A 23,910-nucleotide genomic window follows, 5' to 3' on the forward strand; every position below is an offset into this window, starting at 1 on the left:
CTCAGTCGTTTAAGCACCCGACTCTTGGTTTTGGCTCAGGTCATGATCTTGGGGTCTTGAGATGGAGCCCGTTGTCAGGCTCTGGCTCAGCGGGCAGTCTGCTTGAGATTCTCTCCCTCTCCCTCTGTCCCTCCACCCTGCTCGTGCATGCCCTCTAAAATAAATAAGTCTCTAAAAAAATAGTTAAGATGGTAAATTTTAAGGTAAGTGTATTTTATAATTAAAAAATAACAAAAACATACACCAAGGGACTTATAAATGGAGTTTAAGTATTCTAAGATCCTGTACTTTCGAAAACTGAAGGTACTGAGTAAATTTAGACATAGGGAAGTATAAATGTTGCATGTAATAAGCTCACCATTAAAAGAATAGAAACTGAATATATTACTTTAAAATACATAAAGGAAGAATTAAAAACAAATCCTCATAAAAAATAATCCAAAGCCCTGCCCCTGCAAAAGGAGAAAAAAGGAAACAAAACAAACAGAAAGCCTAAATTAAATGAAACATAAGCTCAAACACATCGGTGATTACATTAAACATAAATGAATTATACTATCCGCTAAAAAGACAAAGACTGTCAGAATAATTTTTAAAAATCAACCCCCCACTGTTTAGCAGGACATACATCTAAAACACAAGGATGCAAAGATGTTGGAAGGGAAAGGAAAAAAAACACCAGCACCATGTCTGATCCATTTATACAAAGTCTAAAGCATAACTGCCACAGAAATCAGGATGGAGTTGACTTCAGGGTTAAGGGAAGACAGTAGCAGGTCCGGCACTTCCTGTGTCTTACCTGCAGGAGGATCATGTGGTATTTACTGCGTACTTGTTAGGCTGTGTGTACACTTGTGTAATTTCTACTTTTCCACGTACATGCTGTATGTCACAGGGATTATTTTTTGTTTTTGTGCCACAGTTCAAAACAAGTATAAAAACATGTATTTAAAGGTGAGCTTTGTGGACCCCACCAGAGACCATTTTTCCAGGCCCTGCCTATGATCTAGATCTCACCTGCAATAATGCAAATTAAAAACCAAACTTGCTCACTGCCTAAAGTAATGTGGACTGAGTCCAGCTAGGATCCAACGTTTAAAATATAGAATTTTAACACAACAGTTGGAAACCGATCAATTCAGCATCTAATAAATTTCCTTCCAAATGCTAAAACAAAATAAATTAATAAAAATAATTAATCCAACACATGTGGAGTTCATGCCAAGTCCTGTGGCAGAAACTGGAACACATACATACAACTGATTATGAGAGAAATGAAGGCCAGGCCCAGGAAACACACTGCAACAATAGGGAAATCGGTCAATGAGGGAAGGCAGACATGACCACTATCCTCAGTGCATGAAAGGCAACCTTCTCTTCAACATCTGGAAGGAAAGATCAAAAGTCCCAAGGAAGGGAGATTTGGGCTCCATCAGAAGGGCCCCCAGAAAGAGTTTCTGTGCAAGGGCAACACCAAGGAAGTGAGGCCTGCAGGGGAAGCTCTGTACCTAGCTATCCTTGCTCTAAGCTTCTACTCTTGAAAGGACAGGGTCCTTCAGATACTGAGTCCTCTCTCTGGATTGGATTTCTACCACAACAGGGAGAAATCCTCTGACAAGAAACATACTTTAACAGAGGACCCTGAAGAATACCTCTGTGAGAGATGGGAGAGAATACCCCAGGCTGCTCCAGATGGTCGCCATCCAGCTTCTGCTGTGGCTGCTCCAAGTGCCCTGTCCTCTCGCCACCGAGGTCCTCCAACTAAGAGGGGAAGGGCCAGAGAAGAGCATTTACAGCAACATCCAGAGCTGCAACCTCAGGCCTTCCTGCCCACACATCCAAATGCCCACATCAATTCCATTCCTACCTGTTCAGAAGGCACTTTCCTCCATAAACAATTCTCAATCTCTAAACATTTTTTATGCAACTCATTTTCCTAATGATGTTGCTGCCCTTTACTTTTTAAGATTTTAGTTATTCATTTGTGGGGTGGGGAAGGGCAGAGGGGGAAGGAGAGGGACAAGCAGACTCCATGCTAAGTGCAGAACCTGACACGGGGCTCAGTCCCATGACCTGAGCTGAAACCAAGAGCTGGATACTTAACCACCTGAGCCACCCAGGCACCCTGCTGCTCTTCTAGTTAATGAATTCTGCTTCCTTATTTCACTGTGTGCATGGCACTTAAATTACTAAATTTTAGTTTCTCAATAAATGTTAACCTTTCAGACACATGCATATTTCCTAAGCTCTTTTAAGTTCAAATATTTCATCTTCAAGATTTTCTGTTTTTAGATAAATTTTTTCCTTAGTAATTTGTAGAAACAGTATTTTTAGTTTCTTTTTAGAAATCATCTCAGGGGTGCCTGGGGGGTTCACTCAGTGAAGCATCTGCTCAGGTCATGATCCCAGGGTCCTGGGATCGAGTTCCGCGTCAGGCTCCTTGCTCAGCGGGGAGCCTGCTTCTCCCTCTACTTCTGCTGCTCCCCCTGCTTGTGTGCATGCCCCCTCTCTCTCGTTCTTTCTCTCTGACAAATAAATAAAATCTGGAAAAAAAAAAAAAAAGAAAAAGAAATCATCTCAAACTTGAGTTTAAAGTTTCCCAATGAAATTATCCCTGATGGTTTTTCTGCCCATGAATTCACAATAATTCTGGGCTTTTAATCTGCTGTGCAAAATGAGTTAATAATGACTCTGCAAAAAAGTTGGGTGATGTCTAAAGATAATCTATGTTTGAAATGTGAAATCAAAGGCAGCATTCCACACCTAAATCTCTCTCATGCCTTTGTGGTCATTAACCACAGCATCACCTTAACTCTGCGTATGTATCAGGGTCTGCTGGACCCAACTGTAATTGTTTCTTTTTTAGGCAGTTATAACTACGTGAGAGGACTAATACTTCCTAAATTTTCTCTTATGGGTCTTCTAAAGCACAATGAAAAAAATTTTACTTACTTCTTTAAAAAAAAGAATAAAACATATTTTATTTTGTAATTACTACATGGGTCCACTAGACCCTTGTGTATATTTAAGATGCCAGATAGCTCTGAGCAATCTTGTTCTCCTCTATCACGATGCCACTTCATCATCCTAAGGATTATTTCATCATACTCAACAGTTTTTCCCAACTATGCTAACAACAGCCAAAATACTGAGAAAACAAGAGAAAGGAGCTGTCTAAAGGACCAGGAGGCAGTGCAATGAAGTTACCACTCTTTTGTTTTCCTAATCACTGGAGACCATCCCTACAGCCTGTCTCCAGCATGACAATTCATTAAGAACTTTTCATTTTCCTCCCAAAATGGCAATGAGAAGAAAACTGACAGTGAAGACTTTCACAATCATCAAATGAATTAAAAGATGAATGCAAAGAGGGCAGCACTTGAGGCCAAGGATGACAGCAAAACTGACAGTAAAAATGAAGTCTCAGATTACGATAATCAATTTTCTCAAAATCAGGAATCAGTAAGTGAACAAAACAATATATCTGAAGAGAAAGAGGAAGCATGGTAGTCTCATCCAGTTGGTCACACACATGAAGGATTCCAATTCATGGTATTTTACATCAAGAACCTCCACCATCCTACTTTGCTAAAAGCGTATCAATACTCTTTCATTTTTTATCTTTATGTGCCAAAATTTACTTGATATAAAGAGGTGTCAAAATTGTTAATATCATTTTAACTTACGGCTTCATTTTTTTTTTTTTTTAAGATTTATTCATTGAGAGACAGAGAGAGAAAGGGAGGGGCAAATGGGGAGTGAGAGAGACAAGCAGACTCCATGCTGTGCACAGAGCCTGATACGGGGCTTGATCTCATGATGCTGAGATCATGACCCAAGTCAAAATCAAGAGTCGTATGCTTAGCCGACGGATCAACCCAGGAGCCCCTTTACTGCTTTATTCTTACTCCTGTAAATTACTTGTGAAACTTAAAAAGTAAAGAGGGTCCACTGGACCCAGATGATAAATGGTGGCAATCCACACAACTTGGAGTTGGAAGAGTTCTGGAACATACTTCCTAAACCTCCTACAGCCGTACATTTTAAATCTTCAAATACAAGTTTTTGTGAAGGTGATTTTCCTCTGAAATTCTTGACCTCCGAGCAATTTTTGGATGGTTCTTTTACAAGAAATGGCGTGTACTTACTCTGTTCCCCACATAACTGAAAGATCAAATACTGCTTTCTGCCATTTCTCAGTTAAGTGCCAGAATGGAGATGACTATTGCAGTGATTAAAATATCTTTTCATCATGCACTCCACTTAAATTGTGAGGGAAGATGGCTAGATCCTGAACATTTACCGTAAGTCCTTTTGCAAGTCTGTCTTTACTTATAACCTCCTGAAAAAACTCAAATCTTAAAGTTGCTTACAAACATGCTTTATTTATATATTCTTAGAATTCGACATTTCCGCTCAGATTAGCAATTTACTTCCTTTACCCTAAGTATTTAGAATGTTTATCTGAAAGAGTGTATCAAAATTATGATATGTAAACTTCTACAAATTAACTTTCGTTAAAGAATTTTCATGTTAGGCTGCATTTTCCAGCTGTCTGCTATTTCCAATATTTTTAGTCTTTTGGTCTTAAAACTAAAACACTCAACATAAAAAAGAGCTTAGACACTGAGTTAACTGACAGAATTATTTCACCCAGCTTAGCAGGTTTCCTTACACAACAAGCCCACCCACCACTGGAGGGTGGCCCTGCCTAGGGTATCATCCTGGGACTGCCTCAGCAGAGGAGACCACAAGGGAAACAACGAAGTGCCAACTGGGCTTTTTCCATTTCAGGCACTGTTCCTCCTGAGCTGTTTTCCAGTTATTTTCCTAGGTCTAAAGAGCATTAAAGTCACAAGTGTCTCACATAAAGTATACTTTTAAAACCAAACTAAGAAGGGCGCCTGGGTGGCTCATTCATTAAGCGTCTGCCTTTGGCTCAGGTCACGATCCCAGGGTCCTGGGATCCAGCCCCGCATCGGGCTCCCCGCTCCGCAGGAAGCCTGCCTCTCCCTCTCCCACTCCCCCTGCTTGTGTTCCTGTTCTCGCTGTCTCTCTCTGTCAAATAAATAAATAAAATCTTAAAAAAAAAAAAAAAAACCAAACTAAGAAATTTATTATATGTTGGAAAACGTTACTATTTCTCACACACACACATTCATCTCATCTTATGCTATTCAATAAGCTCATTAAATGCCCGTAGAAGTGAAACTTCTAAAAAGCTCCATATGGGCCAAGTACAACAAAGACACCTTTAGTCGTGTTCAGAGACCAGCTCTGACATGAAGGTTCTACAGGGGCACCAACAGACACGCAGGGAAGATGGCGGTCTGCGCTGGGCTTGTAAGAGTGAATCTTTCCTGGAAGTTTACTTTCCAGAAGATCATTCTTCTAAATACAAAATTATTCCTGTCTTAGTGCCCACAATTCGATTAGAGACACAGTAAATCCTCAAGAACTATCATTATCTTACAATGAATATAAAAAAACTTTGCTTTTCTGATTGAACTCATGATGTACAACTGTATGACAAGAAAGCCAAAATATCTGCTTCTTACAGCACCAAGGCCATATGCATAATTATAAAGTGGCCTCATCAAGAAATCTAATGCATAACTCAGCATACAGGAGGAAGATAATGATGACTCCATCCTACACATGCTTTTTTTAAAGACTATTTTATTTTTCTTTTAAAGATTTTATTTATTTATTTGACAGAGAGAGAGAGAGCACAAGCAGGGGGAATAGCAGGCAGTGGGAGAGGGAGAAGCAGACTTCCCACTGAGCAGGGAGCCCGATGTGGGGCTTGATCTCAAGACCCTGAGATCACGACCTGAGCCAAAGTCAGACACTTAACTGACTGGGTCACCCAGGTGCCCAAGATTTATTTTTAAGTCATCTCTATACCCAATGTGGGGCTTGAACTTAAAACCCCAAGATCGAGTTGCATGCCCTACCAACTGAGCCAGCCAGGCACACTCCTAACATGCTACTTTACCTATTCACATAAAAATTTTAAAATAAGTGTGTAATTAAAAATAACTTGTCCTGAAAAATAATAGAAATTTGAAAAATTGTGAATGAAGGTAAAGTCATACACAGAGAAAAACCAGTAAGCTTGACCGCATATGTATTTTAAAGCCTGGGTATCAATGATCTGTGTATCTATCTCAAGAAGCTAGAAAAACAATAAAATTATAACCAAACATAATTTAAAATAAACTACATACAGTAAGAGCAAAAATTATACAAATATAAATATGGTATATAAAACAATAAAGGCTATACGTAATTTTTTAAAGATTTACTTATTTGAGAGCAAGCGAGCACACACACATAGGGCTCGATCCCATGACTCATGGGATCATAACCTGAGCTGAAACCAAGAGTCAGACTCTCAACTGACTAAGCCACCCAGGCGCCCCTATAGTTAATTTTTTATAAGAATAATAAGGATTAACTTCTGGCGAGACTAATAAAGGCACAAATACTCACCTTTAAAAAAGGAAAAGGGTCAACAATATCGATGCCACGGCCACTAAAAAGAATATTCCTATGAAAAAATTAATGACAAAAACTGGAAGTTCCGATGAGAACACAAATTCTGAGGAAAACATTAGTGAATAGTCTGATAACTATCAAATAAATGGAGTCCGTAATTAAAAGCCTTCCCACAAATAAAACCTCAGTCCCCAGTCTTCACCATCCCACACGGCTCATCCACAGACCTCTTGGCTCATCAGATAAGGCCAGCACTGACAAGGAGGGAAAGGTACAGGTCACAATACCATAAAAACATAGGCTCTTTCTGAAGCAACTGAGATGATTATATGACTCTTCTCTGTTAATGAATCATACTAATCTCTTGGAACGTCTGACCAGTCTTGCAGGACACTAAAATACACTTCACTTGGGGCGCCTGGGTGGCTCAGTCAGTTAAGCCTCCAACTCTTGATTTCGGCTCAGGTTGTGACGTGAGGGTCATGAGGTCAAGCCCCGTGTCAGGCTCCATGCTCTGCACTGAGTCTGCTTGTCCCTCTCCGCATGATCCTCCCCCGACTCGCTTGCTTTCTCAAATAAATAAAATCTTAAAAAACAAACACTCCACCCCACCAAACTGTTAATGTAGAGGAAAAACAAAACAAAACAAAAACGACTGTCAATACCAATTGCAGATGTTATGGGACAAGTAAAACTTACATGTCACTACTAAAAATATAAACTAAACAACTGTTTTACATAGTTCAACATACACATGTTGAACACATACATGTGTAATGATCCAATAATTATCTATAGCCTCAATGAAAACATGTACACATGTACAGCAAGAGACTTGTATAAGAATGTACACAGCAAATGCCAAATAACAGTGGAGCAAACGGATGGAAGTACATCCATACAGTGAAATACTATACAACAACAAAGATGAACAAACTACAGCTCTTAACATGGATGAACCTCATAAACAAGACACTGGATAAAAAGATCTAGACTCAAGACATGCATACTCATTATTTCATTTATTAAAGTTCAAAAATCAGGGGTACCTGGCTGGCTCAGTTGGTAAGGCATACAACTCTTCATCTTGGGTCGTGAGTTCAAGCCCCACACTGGGTACAGAGATTACTTAAATAGACAAAATTTCAAAAAAAAAATTCAAAAATCAGGAAAATAAAAGTCAAGGTACTCAATACACAAAAAGTAACTTGAGATGAATCATAGATTTAAACATAGAAAGCAGAACCATAAACTTCTCAAAAGACATAGAAAAATAACTTCACAATCTCAGGGCTAGGAGAAATTTTTTTGACAGGACATAAAAAGTACTAACCACAGGAAAAACTGATAAATTCAACTTCATCAAAGCAAGCAAGACTGAGGAAAAATATTCACAGTACATATATCTAACATATGACAGATATGAAGAATATTAAGAATTCCTACAAATCAGGGCACCTGAATAGCACAGTTAAGTGTCCAACTCTTGGTTTCAGCTCAGGTCGTGATCTTAGGGTCATGAGATCAAGCCATGCAACTGGCTCCTCACCACACAGAGTCTGCTTAAGACTCCCTCTTCCTCTCCCCCTGCCCCTCTCCTACCCCTCCCCACCTCAAATAAACAAATCTTAAAAAAAAAAAAAAAGAATTCCTGCAAATCAACAATGAAAAAATTTTTTTTCAAAAGTCAAATGCTTACCAAAACAAAGCTAAACCAGCAAAGTCCAGACACTCAACAATGTTAACACTGACAATGCTTGACATCCAACCAAAAATTATTAAACATGCCAAAAGGTGGGAAATGTGACCCATAACTAAAAGCAAAATCAGTCCAATGGAAATATATCCAAAAATGACAGAGATGATAGAATTAGCAGACAAGGACATTAAAATAGCTATTACATTGATAACCAGTATTTAAAGGAAAACATGAACATGATGAGGAGTGAAAAATAATAAAAATACCTGAAATGGATTAACAGAGTAGATATTGCCAAAGAAAAGATCAGTTACTTGAAGACAGAGCAAGAGAAGCTTATCTAAAAAGAAGCACAGAGAGACACAGACTGGAAAAAAACATTTAATAAGTAAATAAAGCAAAGTCTAAACGACCCACAGGATAACACTAAACAATTTGCAGTATATAAACTGGAGGTCACAGAGGGAGAGGGATGGGAGGAAACAGAAAAAGTATTTGAAGAAATGGCCAAAAATTTTCCAAATTCCAAAGTTCCATTAAGATCAACAAATCCCAAGCAGTATAAACACAAAGAAAAACCTCCCTAGGCTCATCATAATGAAACAGTTGGAAACTAGAAATAAAAACAAAAGTTTTTAAAAGTACCCCCAAAACGGGTGCCTGGGTGGCTCAGTCATTAAGCATCTGCCTTTGGCTCGGGTCATGATCCCAGGGTCCTGGGATCGAGCCCCGCATCGGGCTCCCTGCTCTGTGGGGAGCCTACTTCTCCTTCTGCCTGCAGCTGCCCCTGCTTGTGCTTGCTCACTCTGACAAATAAATAAATAAAATCTTTTTAAAAAATTAAAAAATGAGTAAAGGACCTCAAGAGACATTTCTCTGAAGATATACAAAAGACCACCAAGTACGGGGCACCTGGGTGGCTCAGTCATTAGGCATCTGCCTTCGGCTCAGATCACGATCCCAGGCTCCTGGGATCGAGCCCCGCATCGGGCTCCCTGCTCCATGGGAAGTCTGCTTTTCCCTCTCCCACTCCCCCTGCTTGTGTTCCCTCTCTCGCTGTCAAATAAATAAAATCTTTAAAAAATAAAAAAATAAATAAAAGTACCCCCAAAAAAGAAAGAAAAGACTCTGCAGAAAAAGGAATGAAGAATGACAGCAGATATCTTCAGAAATTATGTAGGCCCAAAGACCATGGGACCACAAGGTAAATGTACTGCAAAAACAAAACTATCAACTTCAAATTCTACATCCAGTAAAAATTTCTTTCAAATATAAAGTCAAAACAAAGTCATGTTCAGACAAACAACAACAAAAACCAAGAAAATTCATCAGCAGACCTGCACTACCAAAAAAACTGTTGAAAGGAAGTTCTTCAGGCTGAAGGAAAAATGATACATGATGAAAAATGGGGTCAACACCAACAAACAAAAGCCCTGGAATTGGCAAATATGTTGGTAATCATAAAAAACTACTTCTCATTTTTCTTAGATAATGAACTACTTGTTTATTTGTGTTTAAGGAGGCTCCAGAGCCAACATGGAGTCCAACGTGGGACTTGAACTCACGACCCTATCTTCCATACCTGAGCTAAGATCAAGAGTCGGATGCTTAAACTGCTGTGATGTGATTGCCAGGATACTGTAAGTGAAAAAAGCAAGATACAGAAAAGTATGTAAAGTATCCTGCCACTAAAGAAATAGATGGTGAGGAATATATGCACATATTTGCTTCTATTTTTAGAAATGTAACAATAAGCAAGCAACTAAATAGTTACCTAGAAAACAAGGAAAGAAATAGTATGTAAGGAACAGGCATATATTAGTCAAATCATCTAAATATACTTTGACTTTATAGATTTAATTTTGGAACCGTGTTGATGTTTTACACAATTGTAAAGCTAAAACAAATGAAAAAAAATCCCTAAAACATAAAGAGAAAATAAAACAAATGAATATAAATATATTAAGTTCCCAGCTTAATCACATAAAGCAAAACTATTTCAAGTGACTTTAAAAGAAAGTAATTTGACTGCACATCACTGTGGAAAATACCTAAAGGACAAAAAACGCAAAGAAATCACATGGTTATTGATAATGCTGGTATTTTAAAACTATATGTAGAGAAAAGCAACTGGGTAATTATGTTCATGTTAGAAACACACGTTTTTAATATTAGAAATTTCAAACTTAAGTAGAATCGTAACCTATTAATCTGAAAATGTCAGTATGAACTCATAAACTATAAAACAAAACCCTAACTATTCACTGACATGACCTAGAAACAATGAAACCCCTAATGTCCAGATCATGTTTCGGAATACTATTTCCCACTAGGAGGAGCCAGGAGTCGTGGAGAAATGGCTGGAGCAGGAAATGTACAAGCTGACCCGCAACATTTTTTTTCCAAAAGCAAGGCTGCCCTCATAGTTATGACTGTGGAGGGTCAAACTAAGGATGCTCTCCCCGGTCAAAGATGGGACAATCTGAGCAGCACAGTAACAGACGCACGAGGTGCTCATGACACATCACTGAAAACAGGCAAATTTACAGTGATGCTCAAGGAAACCATTTCACTGGTCACATCTGGAGAAGTGTAGCCCAGGGAAATGAGTAACTTTTTTAAACTGGTGACTAAAGGGAAAGAATGAAGCATTTTCCCTGCCTTCCCAATGCAAACTGGACCTCGGGGTAACCAAATAACCGATAAAGGGAAGTTCTCCTTATAGAATATGACAATCAGTAAGGAAAGAATGGCAGAACTGAAATATTAGTATTTTGTGCTCACTGGTGAAGTAACAGTTCTAGGCAATAACCCACACTGGCTACCAAAACCTGAGATAAAAAGTTCACAAGGACCTTTGACGTGGACAAGCGTGCAGACTGGGCCTAAAGCCACTGGTAACCGTAACACCACAAGAGACCACCAGGCACTGTATGCTTTCTGACAGAAGTGCACAGTTACAAAATATTCTTGCCATTAAACGACTACCATAACTCCTAACTCTAGGAAACAAACTGAGGGTTGCTGGAGGGGATGGGGGTAGGGGGTCGGGTAACTGGGTGATGGGCGGGCATGAAGGAGGGCACGTGATGGAATGAGCGGCGGGTGTTGTATGCAACTGATGAGTCACTGATCTCTACCGCTGAAACCAGTAATACACAATATGTTAACTAAATTGACTTTAAATAAAATTTTGAAAGGAAAATTAATTTAAAAAAACCCAACTACCATAATCCGATCAAGCCTCTAATCTAGAATGAAGTACCAGTTTATAGAAACTATACACCAGAGGTACCGGGTGCCAGAGGACCCTTTCCAACAACCCACAGGGATGCAAACAACAAAATCCAAAATATGGTCAATTCTTCAAGATGAACAACAGATTACTTTAACAACTACATTACAAAGTTAAGTTGGGGGCGGGGAGGAGTAGTGTACAGATCAAGGGAATTAAATGCCCTTGTGGAACTTCAGGCTTCTGGAAACCGTAAGAACAGACGTCTGAGAACGGGTAGGGATAACATCTGATGATTACATTTTTAGCTTATGATTACCATTAGCTCATTAAAGTAACAACTCTGAAAAAAAAACCTTTGTTAGATGCCTGACCACTGCCCACCATTTTAAGAGCCAGCAGACACAAAGAGGAGTGTCTCCCTCCCTCGTCTGTAGCCACCAACACTGCAGAAAAATTCTGCAGCCGAGAAGGTCAGATAAGCAGAACTGCTGGGCAGGGGAAGCCCTCACATGGAAAGTTAGTGCAGGATCCTTGCTGGCATTCACAGACAACACATGTGGTAAGCAAAAAAAAAAAAAAAAAAAAAAAAATTTAAGTAGGCTCCACACCCAGCATGGAGCACAACTCGGGGCTTGAACTCACAATACTGAGATCAAGACCTGAGCTGAGATCGAGACGCGGACTCTTATCCCACTGAACCACCCAGGCGCCCCTGTAAGCAAAATCTTGATTAAATGAGCATGCACGTCTTTCTAGAGAAACAGCCCACATATTTCATCAGCTTCTGGGTTTAAAATACTGCTTGAAGTAGAAAATTACTACTTGTAGTAACAGTTATAAGTAGAAAACCAAAATACTATGCCATGGTCACTGTATGAAAGCAGATCCCTGGCCACACCTCCCTCCCTGTCCACAAGGGTGAGGACAGAAACACTTCTGCACCACTGTCCCCCCAGGCCCCTCAAATGGCTGAGATAACTCAGAATTAACTCAACTTCCCTTCCCTACACAGCGAAAACCAGGTCACAGCCATCAGTGTCTCCTCCAAAAGTGGCATGAAGCTACAGGCAAAGGTCTCGGGTGGCAGGACCCCTCACCAGGAGTCACAGTCACCCCAGGAGCACAGGGGGCATGGGCAGGACTGCCCAGGAAACGACAACCCCGCCCCGGGCAACTGAACTCCTTCTGCACACAGGAGCCGGAGGACGCCCGCCAGCACAGCCGTGCCTGCTCTTCTGGCCCACCACTCCCAACACTGACCCCGCCCCAGGCCTTCCCACAGGCCAGTCACACCCCAGCGAGAGGTGGGGGAGGTAACAGCTCAGACGCATCAAAATGAATCCACGACCAGGAGGTATCGCCTAGCCCGGATCCACGACCAGGAGGTATCGCCTAGCCCGGATCCACAACGTAGAAGGTATCGCCTAGCCTGGATCCACAACTAGGAGGTAACGCCTAGCCTGGATCCACAACTAGGAGGTATCGCCTAGCCTGTATCTATGACTAGGAGGTATCACCTAGCCTGAATCCACAACTAGGAGGTATTGCCTAGCCTGAATCCATGACTAAGAGGTAATGCCTAGCCTTTGAACATTACAGTACATGTGACATTTCCTTTGAAAGAAGCAAGACGTCAACAGATGAACGGTGACCCTGCTGGCAGGGATGCCAGGACACAGAGCAGCTGGGCCTGAAGCTCCTCCACCTCCAGACCACGCCTCTCAAGGACGTGGTCCTCTTCACACCACTTTTGGAGGAGACACTGATGGCTGTGACCTGGTTTTCGCTGTGTAGGGAAGGGAAGTTGAGTTAATTCTGAGTTATCTCAGCCATTTGAGGGGCCTGGGGGGACAGTGGTGCAGAAGTGTTTCTGTCCTCACCCTTGTGGACAGGGAGGGAGGTGTGGCCAGGGATCTGCTTTCATACAGTGACCATGGCATAGTATTTTGGTTTTCTACTTATAACTGTTACTACAAGTAGTAATTTTCTACTTCAAGCAGTGTTTAAGCCTTAAGATCCAACAGAGGGGCACCTGGGTGGTTCAGTCAGTTAAGCATCTGCCTTTGGCTCACGTCGTGATCCCAGGACTCCGGGATTGAGCCCCTGCCTGCATTGAGCTTCCTGCTCAGCGGGGAGTCTGCTTCTCCCTTTGCCCCTACTCCCTGCTCATGCGTGTGCACGTGTGCGTTCTCTCTCTCTCAAATAAATAAATAAAACCTTTAAAAAAAAAAAAAGTCCAACAGAATTTGCGAACTAGGTTTGGACTTGCTGGGGACCCATTACCCTTTTGGAGTAGGGTGGTCTATCCCATGCCTGTCCCACCACTGTATTTGGGAAGCACATAACGTTGGTTTCACAGCCTCACAGCCGGAGAGCAATTCCGCCTCAGAAGGAATCCCACCTCAGGTCTTACCCATACCTGATTTCTAGGTGAGACTTGGGACTTGGAATACATGCTTGAAAGAGTTAAGATCTCTGGGCCACTGGGATGGGGTGAATGTATTTTACATGCAAGAAAGATGAATTTGGGGGACCATAGGGTAGAATGTTACGGACTTAAGTGTATCCCCCAAAATTCTTAGGTGGAAGCCCTAACCCCCATCATGACTCTATTTGGAAATGGCTTTTAAGGAGATAAAAGGATGGGACTCTAATCCAATAGGACTACTGTCCCCCACACAGAGGAGAGACCATGTGAGGACACGCTGAGCAGCCTCGCCAGAACCCAGCCCTGACAACGCTCAATCTTGGACATCCAGCCTCTAGAACGGAGAATCAACATCTGCGGTGCTCTGACAGCTCAAGTGACTCACGCACAGCCTTTCAATCTCCCCTGGCCTCTTCCCAGCCTTTTCTTCCAGTTGACCTCTCCACTGCCGTCCGCAGTCAGCCCAGACCCCAAGGGCCCTCACTTCATTTCAACCCAAATGCCAACTGCGGCAGAGCTACGTGAGCTTGTCAGGAGACAACGGGACACCTCGCTCCTGCCCCGGGCCGTCCTTTCTTGGCTGCCCAATTCCAGCATACAGGTACTCAGTACCAGAACCCTTCACCCTTCTTCTCCTGGGAAACAACTTTACCAACCAGAGCCACTGCTTATGCATGGCTCCTTATGCCTTCAGTCCTCCAAACTCCACTCACCCCCGAAGAGACTCAGGTCGGCACCTTTCCCTCACCCCCTGAAGTGAGGCTGTTTTGAACACCGGTCATCCTGGTGTGGCTTTCTGTCACAGTCTGCATTCCATCCTGCGGTCCCTCAATCTCCTAAATGGTTCTTTCAATTTGCATACAAACATATTTCAATATGAAGTTTTAAAAATTACAGGATCACACAGCGTAGTTTCCCTAGAAGATCTCTGCTTCACTGATCCAGCTCTCCCCCCAACTGCTCCTCTGTTTACCACCTCTGCAGCTTTACCTTCGCCAGAGTGCTCTGCAGAGAGAATCACACGGAGTACAGCCTGTCACACTGGCCCCTTCCAACTCAGCCAGGCGCATTAAGGCCCCTCCACGTCTTTATATGTCTTGAATGCTCATTCCTTTGCATTTCTGAATTTGAATTGCTGATGGGAATGCAAAATGGCACAACCAGTTTGGAGGACCATTTCTGGCAGATTTTTAAAAGGTTAAATACACACCTACCATAGGATCCAACCATACCGCTCCTAGATAGGAATGGGGTAGTAGGGAAGAGGAAGAAATGACACTGAGTACAGCTCTGATCTTTGCAATCTTGGTAATTAATGTTTCACTTACTCAAAAATTAACTGAATTAAATCAAACTGGATGTGAGAAGAACCAAAATAGAATACAAACAATCAAACAAATAAAACTAACTGCATTACAAATGAATAAAATAACTATAACAAAGAAGTAAAGAATAAAAAAACTAAACAACTTTGGAACACTACACAACAAACTTTGGGATGCTAAAGCCAAAAAGAACTAGAGCTGACCCTTGAACAACAGGGGTCCACTTACAGACTTTTTTCAACAAACACAGTACAGCATTGTAAACGTATCTTCTCTTCCTTATGACTTCAATAACATTTTCTTTTCACTAGCTTGCTTTATATTAAGAATACTGTAGGAGCGCCTGGGTGGCTCAGTTGGTGAAGCGTCTGCCTTCGGCTCAGGTCATGATCCCAGGGTCCTGGGATCGAGCCCCACGTCGGGCTCCCTGCTCAGCGGGGAGCCTGCTTCTCCCTCTGGCTCTGTCCCTCCCCCCAACTCGTGCTCGGGCTCTCCCTCTCTCAAATAAATAAATAAAATCTTTAAAAAAAAAAAAAAGAATACTGTACGTGATACAGAAAACACACAAAATATGTGTTAATCAACTGTTACATCATTTTGCTGGTAAGGCTTCCAGTCAACAGTAGGCTAACAGCAGTTACGTTTTGGGAAGTCAAAAGTTATAGACCTCTTTTCAACAGCACAGGGAGGTCAATGCCCCAACCCCCTTGTTGTTGAAGGGCCAACTATATATGCAAATATTCTAGTTAGTAAATTTGTTTTTCACAGGAGTGAGGATTAGCAATTCTGAAACTAATTTGTGTATATATATATATATATATATATTTTTTTTTTAAGATTTTATTTATTTATTTGACAGAGAGAGAGATAGCGAGAGCAGGAACACAAGCAGGGGGAATGGGAGAGGGAGAAGCAGGCTTCTTGCCGAGCAGGGAACCCCAATGCGGAGCTCGATCCCAGGACCCTGGGATCATGACCTGAGCCGAAGGCAGACGCTTAACGACTGAGCCACCCAGGCACCCTAATTTGTATATATTTTAAGACTGAGGAAATAAGTAAATATATTGTAGATAAGGGAAGCAGGTTTCTCACTATTGGTTAAAGGAATTAAGATTAAGGAGAGGGGGGAGCTAGAATGATTCCTATGATGTTGGATGGAAACTGAAGGTACTAGTGTGAACTCATGGTTTTTATTATACACACAGGCTGACAAAGAAACAGAGAGACCTAGCTCTGTTGAAACAGCCTAGAAGCAAAGATACCCCAGTAGCAATAAGCACACCTCTCACCCAGATATTGGTTTCTAAATACCATTCTCCACTAAAAGAAACTAGAGCTTGAAGAATGGGCTGATAACAGGAAAAGGACAAAATAAACTTGGAAAATCTTGGTGCCAAAATGTAAGGAATTAAGGTGCCAGAAACAATGAGGACATGTTGGAAGGGCAGATGCCAATTCAAAGGCACTCCCAATGGCCAAATCTATGTATTTCAGCAACAAAATAAACACTGATATGATTGACATAATGGGTTAAAACCCACAGAATAAAAACCGAGGTATGCCTGGCTGGCTCAGTCAGTACAGCATGCAACTCTTGATCGCGGGGTCATGAGTTTGAGCCCCATGTTGGGTGTAAAGTTTACTTAAAAAAGGAAAAAAAGAAAAAGAAAAATCCCTAAGTCCATACTGGTATAAACAATTGCACACTGGAGGGAAGTGACAGTTCCTCCTTACAGCAGAATGTCATTTAATATACGGAGACAGAATGATAGAAACAGGGCGCCTGGGTGGCTCAGTTGGTTAAGCATCTGCCTTCGGCTCAGGTCATGAGCCCAGGGTCCAGGGATCCAGTCCCGCATCGGGCTCCCTGTTTAGCGGGGAGCCTGCTTCTCCCTCTCCCTCTGCCCATTCCCAAGTCGTGTGCACGCTCGTGATCTCTCACTCTCTCTCTCAAATAAATAAAATCTTTAAAAAAAAAAAAAAAAGAATGCTAGAAACAAAAATCGTTTGGCCAACACCACCATAATAATTGTTGCAAGCAAGAATCATCAGTGAAAGGTAAAATTAGTGGAGGAAAGCATGAGAAATAGAACTTTGCAGGGTCTCTATCTCCACACAATACACTTACTAACTACAAAGTTAAAAACAGTAACTTTTCTATCCAGAGATATCTGGCAGGTCCCACGGTAACTAAGTGATCAAAGCTGACATTACCAGTAGTAGTGAGACTATCAAGTATCAATACCAGGTGCACTGAGCAGGGAATATCATCACTTCTACCATGTTCTCGCCAAAATTCAAACCTGATTTTAATCAGGAGTAAACATCAAACAAATCCAAACTGACAGGCATTCCACAAAATAACTAGCAAGGGGGTACCTGGGTAGCTCAGTCGGTTAAGCGTCTGCCTTCGGCTCAGGTCATGATCCCAGGGTCCTGGGATCGAGCCCTGCGTCAGGAGCCCTGCTCAGCGGGGAGCTTGCTTCTCCCTCCCCCTCCCCACCCCCCACCCCAGCTTGTGCACACGCCTTCTCTCTCTCAAATAAAAATAAAATCTTAAAAAAAAAGAATATCCACCAAGGACTCTTCAAAGACGTCCAACTTCTAAAAGACAAGGTAAGACTGAGAAACTGTCTCAGACTGGAGTAGACTTAGATGGCAGGACACTGAGATACAGCACATAATCCTGGACCAGAAAAAGGACAGTAGTGGGACAGTGGGAGAAATTTGAGTAAGCTCTATCAATTAGCTCATAGTATTGTTTCAGTGTGAATTGAAACTGATTGAGATAATCATACCGATAACACAAGATGTTAACATTTCAGGAAACTAAGTGAAAGGTATCCACGAACCCTGTGGTAATTTTTGCAAATTTTTTGTTAAGCTGAACATTATTTCAAAATGAAAAGCTAAAATATGTAGGACATTTAATTTAAAATAAAAACACTTCTCTGACTTGAAAGTAAAAATAAAATAAATATTAATTATAAATTATGAGCTTTTCTCAAGGAGGCTAGGAGAAAACATACAGAGAACAGCCACTGGACGTCAACTCCCAGGACCCTCACTATAGCTTCCGTTCACTTGCACAGCCGTGATGGAGACAAGGCTGCTGAGAACTGCTGCTCTAACCCAGGACAAGCACAGAGGATGAACCTCAGGCCTGCAGTGGAGGGTCAGGCTGGCCCAAAGGCTGGGCCCCCAGCCTGCTGGCCAGCTGCCTCCCAGACGAGGGAGTACAGCTACATACTGGCAAAGATGCCACTTTTCCAAGAAAGTAGGCCAGGCACATAATGATTTTTTGCCAAATTCTGCCCAGGGTCACCAGCATTCCAGCTCATTCTAGCGAACACCTAAACCTGCATCTGCTCTGTTGCACCCAACAAGGAAGGGCCCTCAATAATGCACGTAAGAAGCCACAGTGAAAGCACACCCACAGGCAGTCGGCAGGCCACGCAGGCCCTGCATCCACCAGTCAGCCGCACCCGCCCTGCAGTTCACAGGGCCTCAAGCAGAGGATGGTGGTGCCTCATCCAGCAAGACGCCATTTGTGTAACACCTTCACCCATTCCCTCTTCATCCCAATGTTCAGAAAGAAGGTAAAAAACCAAGGATGATAAGCAGGTGAAGGACTATTATGGTTTAAGTGTCCAAAGAAAAGCCTGTTACAGGGGCTGACACAGCCACAGCCAAGGAACTCACACTCATAAAATTTCCGTTACCAAAGCAAGAACCTATACTGACACTTGTCTTCAGTCAATCCAAAACCATAGAAAATAAGACATCTAGTAGGGACGAAAACATAAACATACATTCCCTTTGTGTAAAGTGAAGCTCTCTTTCCCCACCTTTGATAGCCAGCAACAAGAAGAAGATAAGCAAAACGTTAAACCACGGTGCTGAGGAAACCCACCTGCGCTGCTCCTGCCCCATCAGGGGTGTCACCGCATGACTCGTCTTTGCAAACGTCCCCTCTTCCCAGGAGTCCACCATCCTCGGTGGCTACCGGGCTCTCCTCCTGGACAGGCGCATCGACAGCCGGGCCCTTCCTCTTCGCCGTCTTTTTCTTCGGATGCGCACAGTCACCTTTTGTTTTTCTCTGTCGGAAGTGAGCAAGCTGCGCAAAAACGTAGAGAAGTAGTAAAGGCAAAGGTAAGTAAGAAAAAAGTAACAGAACCACAAAGCCAATGAGCTGGTGGGGAACATGAGGCTCTGGGGCTGGCCCAGTGTACTCAGCCAAACCTCACCAGACCCACGTCAACCAACAGATCCCTGTCCCACAAACTCTGCCTTCATTAATATCTGCAATACTAGCATTTAAGTTCAGAATTCTATCCGAAGGAACTGCTAATTATGCCTATATACGGACAAAAGAAAGCAATACGGCCAACTGGCAGAATAGCTTTTCTTGCCCCTGGCAGTTCACAGAAAAATACAATTTAAAAAAATACATCTATTTAAAAGACTGATAGCTTAATCAAGGCATGCTTAAGGTTTAAAAATACATAAATGCTAAATCTCTTTTTGCTCCCATCTTCCCCCCAATTGAGGAAATATATAGCCTAGCCAAAACTTCCTAGCCATAGATTCTGAGACAAGGTACAGAAATAGCAAAAAATTAATTAAGCCAGGTCAATCTAAGATCCTCCTTTATGGAATCAGATGTTCTATTTTTCACGACACAGCTCACCAATGCACCAGGGACCTCCACAGAATGTCACCCATCAGAAGACACAACCTAGCTCTGTTCAGTCCCTCAGACTGAAGGGTTTTAGACTCTGTTCACACACGGTCTCCCACTAAGATCTTATTCAAAGATATGAAATCTAATATCAGCTTTTCATGAGACACTGGCTCCTTCAAATGACAACTGTGCTTATAAAAACAAACGCATTTAACAAATATTTGTGTAAATATAACAGAAGTGCGCACTTTCACAGACACATAAAAATTATATAAGGCCATTTACATGAGAAAAACTGTGTCTCCAGGACAGCCTGTCTTCCAAACCAGACCCATATTCCTCATTTTATGCCCCACTCCACCAACTCTGTCCCCAGGTTCCCTCCCACATCACCATCATCCACTCTGGCCTGGGTCCTCGAACAAGAGGTGCCCTGTTTCTTCCTGCAACGAGGTGAACCTTCCTCATCACCCTCAACACTCCTTTAAGCACGTTTACGCATGCTTACAAACCATGGCAAGCTCGGGGAATACACACGTCAAATATTAAACTCTGGCTCATTTTCATCTCCTGGCCCGTGTACATGCCAGGCACATGTAAAGGGGAAAAGAACATGCCACCACCCCCCTCTTCAAACCATCACAAGTTTCTGCTTCACAGGAAGCCTGAATGAGGCCCCTCTGTCCTCTGCCTGTCACCCTGCCATTAGATGCTGCTACACCAGGCCCTAGGTGTTGTGAATGGCCTCTTTAATGCACTGGCCCTGTGGTTCTCTCCAAGGAAGAAACGAGCACTGAGTATCTCCTAAGAGCTGGTCCGTATGAAATTGCCCATGTCTGGCCCCACCTGAGCTCAAGCGCAGCAACTTCACCTGGCTCTACCCACTACCGGGGTGGCACTGTGCAGACTCTCGCTCATCCCTTGGCAGAACCGGTAAGCAACTTCCCCCACACAGCCTGAATGGGGTGGGGCCAGGAGTCCCAGCCAAAGCGCCTGCTTGATCCCGTCCGCCTCTACCGCTGGGTCTTCTCGGGTCATGGCCCAATCCCCACAACGTGCCCCCCTGACAGAAAGTACCAGGTCTGCACGAAAGCTGGGGCAAAAGCAAGATGATAAACGCATCCCCGGAGCCACACGACTCTAGGAGCACAGCGAGTTCCTTGGCGCAACCACAGCCTGGGGCCCCAGCAGACTGTGTGCAGGAGGCCCAGCACGAGGGAATGGCTCCAGCAGAGCTCCTCACCTGGGCCCCAAACAGCAGTGAGGCCCCAAGAGCTCCCGGACCCCAAGAGTATCAGGCAGTAGGTCGGCAGAAGGTACGCTGCCACGCAAACAATTCGTGTGTTCCTGGACCACCACTCCAAAACTTCTTTTTTTATCTAAAAACACTGCGTAATTCCCCGTGAAATGACAATCTGCACGTAGTTTTAAGCGGACGTAAGCGGAGATCAGCCCTGGAGGGCGTAAGTCGCAGCTCCTCTGGGGCGTCCAGGAGTCCCGAGTTCTGGGAGGCGGGGCTGCGGCGGGCGCGGTTGCTCCGGCCTACGACGCGCGGGGTGGGAGAGCCGTTCGCTTCACTGGCAGCCCGGCCTCCGCTCTCTACGGGGAGCGCAACGGGGCGGGCGCTCAGGGACGGCGCGCTCCTAGGCCACCAGTGTCCACCCGGGCGCCCCTGGCCGAGACGCCCCGCCTCTCGAGAGGCTGCCGCGCCAGCTTCCCTGGAAACGCCGAGGGCGCGGCCAGGCCTCGAGAGAAGGCGGGAACCCCGGGGCGGCGCGCGGCCCCCTCCGCCGTGAGCTCCCACGGGCGCCGCCCCGCCCCTCGCGCAGGCGCAGCCCCGCGAACCCGGCCTGCCCCGCGCCGGGCCGCCTCGCGCCACCCCACCCCCACCCCCACGGCCTCGGCCGGTGACTGGCTGCGGCCGCCACGGGGGCGGGGCCGGGCGGAGGGCGGCCGATTCAAGATGGCGGCGGCCAGGAGGCGGCTTCCAGCCGAGTCGGCGGGAAGGGCAGGACTCTGGCGGCGGCCCCTGCCTGCCCGCATCCGCCCTGGCACGGAACAGACGCAGTCACCGGAACCTGCCCTGGAAACCCCCGCTGGCACAGCCGGGGGAGGAGGAGGCGCTGCCGTTTACCTTCGCTCTCCCGGCCTCCACCTTTCTGCGCCGCTGCTCTTGCTCATCTCCTTCCATCTCCCTCCGGGGCTGCTCGCGGGTCGCCCGAGAGGTGACGGGATCGACACGCCGCCGCCTTCGCTCTATTTACACTCCCTCCCCCTAGTCTGGGCTCGCCCTCCCCCCCGCGACAACTGTCACGCAGACGTGGGTCCGGCTCCGCCCCCGGCGTGCGCCGTCTGCCCCGCCGCCAATCGGGGAGGGGGTGGGGGGGGGGTCGCGTTCCTGCCCTCGCGCACGCGCAGTCAGGGCGGTGCGACCCGGACGGAGTTCCGCCCCTGCCAGCCGCTGGCCTCCCATTGGCGTGACGACGATTCCACCTCCCAGCCGGACCAATGGTGGAGCGCGGAGGCCTCGGGACCTCTCGTGATTGGTCGGTTTTAAAGAGGCCCTAGCGGCCCAACGGGAGGGCGGTGGGCGCGGGCGCGTAGGGCGGGTGCGCTCGCGCCAGCTCCGGGGCCGCAGCCGTGCCTCGAAGGGCCTTGGAGCGAGCGTGGCCGCCAGCCTTCGTCCGCCGTCTCGGTCGCTGGGAGTTCGACGTGGCCGCACCCCTTCCGGGAGGGGGCTGCGAGGCCGCCCACCGTCGTGTCCACCCGGAGCAAGTCCAGGAGGCCGCGACTTCGCGCCCCGCTCCGTCTCTGCGAGGCCCCGGCGGTGGCAGGAGCCTGACTCCCGTTCCCCGGGACGCTCTGGGACCACCAGCCTGGGTGTCCTTCCCGTGCGTCCCGCCCGCTGCGTGCGACCTGAGTCCGGGACAGCCGGGGTCTGTAGCGGGGAATCGGGCCCGAGCTGCAGAGACTGCACGTGTGCACGTTTCTCTCTGGGGACACAGCGTCGCGTCCAGGTCTCTGATGCGCTGCGCCAGCTTCCAGCTGGCAGCTCCCGGTGGGCTCCCGCGGTCATGGGTCCGCTCGCACCTCCGCCATAAAGCAGCCCCTCCCCCCCAGGAGGGACCCCACGTGGAGAGGCTCTGAGGGGCGGGAAAGGCCAACTTACACATGTCTACTCCCGTTAGCACAGGAACCCCCGGGTGGCAGGGGCTCCCAAGGCCGACTTGCCCAGCGGCCTGTGGTCCCTTGAGAAAATGTGGTGAGGATGCAGTTTTAAATGATACTGTGATTGTACCCAGTTCTAGATCCCCAGAGAGAGAGCTAGTTAGTGAACATCAAAAGTCTTAGGAAAGGGATTAAGGACTGTGGGATGTTTGGGTAAATCTCAGTTGTATCGTAAATGGCTGTTAAAAAGCGATGTGCTTCCTGCTCAATTTTGCTGTGAACCTAAAACTGCTCTAAGAAATAAAAGTCTGGGGGGTGCCCGGGTGGCTCAGTGGGTGAAGCATCTGACTCTAGATTTCAACTCAGGTCGTGATCTCAGAGTTGTGGGGTCCTTGCTCAGAGGGGAGTCCGCTGGAGATTCTCCCTCTCCCTCCGCCCCTTCACCCCACTTGCCCACACTCTCTCTCTCAAATAAGTCTTTAAAAAATAAATAATAAAGTCTGTTAAAATTTTTTAAAAAAAGGAATATAACTTTGGTTATGCGTTCGTGGTCTGCGTGGGAATCTGAAGGCTTGTGAAATCATTGTTCCTCAGCTTCAAACTTCACTTGAACCTGTTTGTCCAGATAGGGAAACAACACACGGTTTTTATTCCCAGCCCACGGTTTGGCTTAACCATCCGGTGCTGTTGGTGTAATCAAGCTCACCGGACGCTGATAAGCTGACAATCCGAGCACCTTGTCCTGCTGTGGTGTAACCATGCCGAGCGAGCCTTCTGCCAGCGTGGGCGCTGGGGAAGCTGGGGCCTTCCCCTGGCGGTGATCCTGTTGCCCCAAATGGGCTCCACGTTCTCGGTCTCACTTTAACT

The 23,910-nt window shown here is 45.1% G+C and overlaps 1 protein-coding gene across 7 annotated transcripts in view; it reads right to left on the reverse strand.

Annotated features, from left to right (window-relative positions):
* The window catches only part of PCNT (pericentrin), a 125,768-nt gene extending 103,533 nt beyond the window's left edge, over nucleotides 1-22,235 (reverse strand). For 6 of the 7 annotated variants that reach the window (XM_035029990.1, XM_035029991.1, XM_035029989.1 and 3 more), the window contains exons 1-2: nucleotides 22,010-22,235; nucleotides 19,105-19,308 (exon numbers count right to left, since the gene is read on the reverse strand). In XM_035029990.1, the coding sequence (XP_034885881.1) occupies nucleotides 19,105-19,308; nucleotides 22,010-22,066 (261 nt within the window). In that variant the 5' untranslated portion in view covers nucleotides 22,067-22,235. Of the gene's footprint in view, nucleotides 1-19,104; nucleotides 19,309-21,118; nucleotides 21,580-22,009 lie in introns of those variants that run through there. The other variant, XM_035029994.1, reaches the window with a different exon arrangement.
* Between the last annotated feature and the right edge of the window lie 1,675 nt (nucleotides 22,236-23,910).

This window comes from Mirounga leonina, unplaced genomic scaffold (assembly GCF_011800145.1).
Source record: "Mirounga leonina isolate KUSES-001 unplaced genomic scaffold, KU_Mleo_1.0 Mir_353, whole genome shotgun sequence".
Lineage (NCBI taxonomy): Eukaryota > Metazoa > Chordata > Mammalia > Carnivora > Phocidae > Mirounga > Mirounga leonina.